General features: G+C 32.3%; 1 protein-coding gene across 1 annotated transcript in view; it reads right to left on the minus strand.

The window, feature by feature from the left end:
• The window catches only part of abhd14b (abhydrolase domain containing 14B), a 5,871-nt gene extending 5,234 nt beyond the window's left edge, over nucleotides 1-637 (minus strand). The window contains exons 1-2 of the mRNA XM_065279544.2: nucleotides 537-637; nucleotides 178-399 (exon numbers count right to left, since the gene is read on the minus strand). Coding sequence (XP_065135616.2) covers nucleotides 178-394 — 217 coding nt within the window. The 5' untranslated portion in view covers nucleotides 395-399; nucleotides 537-637. The remainder of the gene's footprint in view (nucleotides 1-177; nucleotides 400-536) is intronic.
• Between the last annotated feature and the right edge of the window lie 1,266 nt (nucleotides 638-1,903).

Genomic DNA, 1,903 nt, shown 5'->3' on the forward strand with positions numbered 1-1,903 from the left:
GAGTTGTTTGTAGTAAAATTAAGCTGTAATCAATCTTGCTATAATGACAGCATGGTTACTATATTATATCTGATGAATCCACTGTTGATTTAAGAAGATGCAGTGTAGATAAGTTACGGTAATTAGATACTATGGTATATATCAGCAAAACAGTACAGTATTTTAGTGACAGCTCACCTGGCAGATCAATAGCGACGGCTCGGTGACCCGCGGCCGCGAGACTCTCCAGAGTTCCGATTTCCAACCAGTTCCTGGAGGAGAACCGGATCCCGTGCAGCAGCAGAACCGAGAGCTTTCCGGTACCAACGGACGGAAGAGCCTGACGGTAAAACAGCGTCTGATCTCCGCAGATATCCACCCGAAAGGTACCGTCCGACATCTGAACCGAAGACATGATGCCTGTGATAATACAGAGGAGGACAAAGTTCAGGCAAACTCAAAACTTGATAAACAGAAACTAGTTTAAGTCACTTGCACTTTTGCTTCAATGAAATGTATAAAATCTGATTATATGACACTATAAAGTAGTTTAGTACCTGGTTAAGACGTGATAACGAATGCTACAGATGTTACTTTAAGTCCCGGAAGATGTTTTATCAGTTACACAAGCACACAAACATATACACTCACTGACCTCTGGCGGTCACTGACAGAATTACAACTTTTCCATTTTTATTATTTCTGTAGCATTTTTTTGCAAACAGTAAATCTAAGTGGAGAAATCTTAAAGCAAGATTTTTTATTTAAATTAAAAGGAAGAAATTTAAAAAAAGTAAAGTAAAACAAGAGTACTTTTCAGTAATTAAAGGCCAAAAATGAAAATTCTGTCACCATTGACCCTCATGTTGCTCTAAACCTGTATGAGTTTCTTTATTCTGTTGAGTACAAAAGAAAATATTTTGATAAATGATGGTAAGCACACAATTGTCAGTACCCAATGACTTCTTAATATTTGTTTTTTCTACTATGAAAGTTATTAGGTACAGTCAACTGGGTGCTTACCATCATTTATTAAAATATCTTTTCAACAGAATAAAGAAACGCATGAGGGTCAGTAAATGATGATAACATTTTCATTTTTGGGTGAACTATCCCCTTAAGGGATTATGAAAGTAAAAATGTCTTCATGTGTATGTTTGGGGTATAACTTGATTTGTTTAAGCATGATAAACTGGAAAATATTTAGTTTTATAAAGATGAAAAATGGAAAACAAATACGCCAACACAATATAGTTTATCAGCATTTATTAATCTTTGTTAATTTTAGTTAATCACAATTGTTAGTTCATTGTGTGTTAACAGTTATAACTTTTTATTTTAGTAAATGCTGACATGAACATGAACCACATGCTAAAGTATTGTTTATTGTTAGTTCGTGTTATCTATAATGCATTAACTAATCTTATTGTAAAGTATTACAGAAGTGTTTTTTAAGTAAATAAGGTCTGTATAATGTCAAGTAAGTTACTCAAAAAAAAAAAAAAATTACTAGTTACTTATTACATCATCAATTTCTTTCTAAATCCTATTTAGGAAATGATACAAAGATAGGCTTGAAACGGCTCGAACATTCATATAAAAGTATACATTTTAAGGTCCAATTTTCACTATTAACTATTAACTACTTTTACCTCAATATAGTCCTACCTCTTTTTAATACTTAGTAAGTGTGTAGGATTAAGGATGTAGAATAAGATTTTCCAAAATCAGGCATTAATATGTGCTTTTTAAGACAGCCAATATCATAGTATAAAAATGCTTATCAACCAGTTAACCTGATATACTAGAGCATATCATTATTCCTATTCCTATTAAAAGAATTTAAAGTGAGAAGGATACATAAATCAAATTACATCAGAATTAACTGTAATGAAATTACTAGACAAATAAGATTAATCCCTTA

This window comes from Paramisgurnus dabryanus, chromosome 7, assembly GCF_030506205.2.
Source record: "Paramisgurnus dabryanus chromosome 7, PD_genome_1.1, whole genome shotgun sequence".
In the NCBI taxonomy this organism is placed as follows: domain Eukaryota; kingdom Metazoa; phylum Chordata; class Actinopteri; order Cypriniformes; family Cobitidae; genus Paramisgurnus; species Paramisgurnus dabryanus.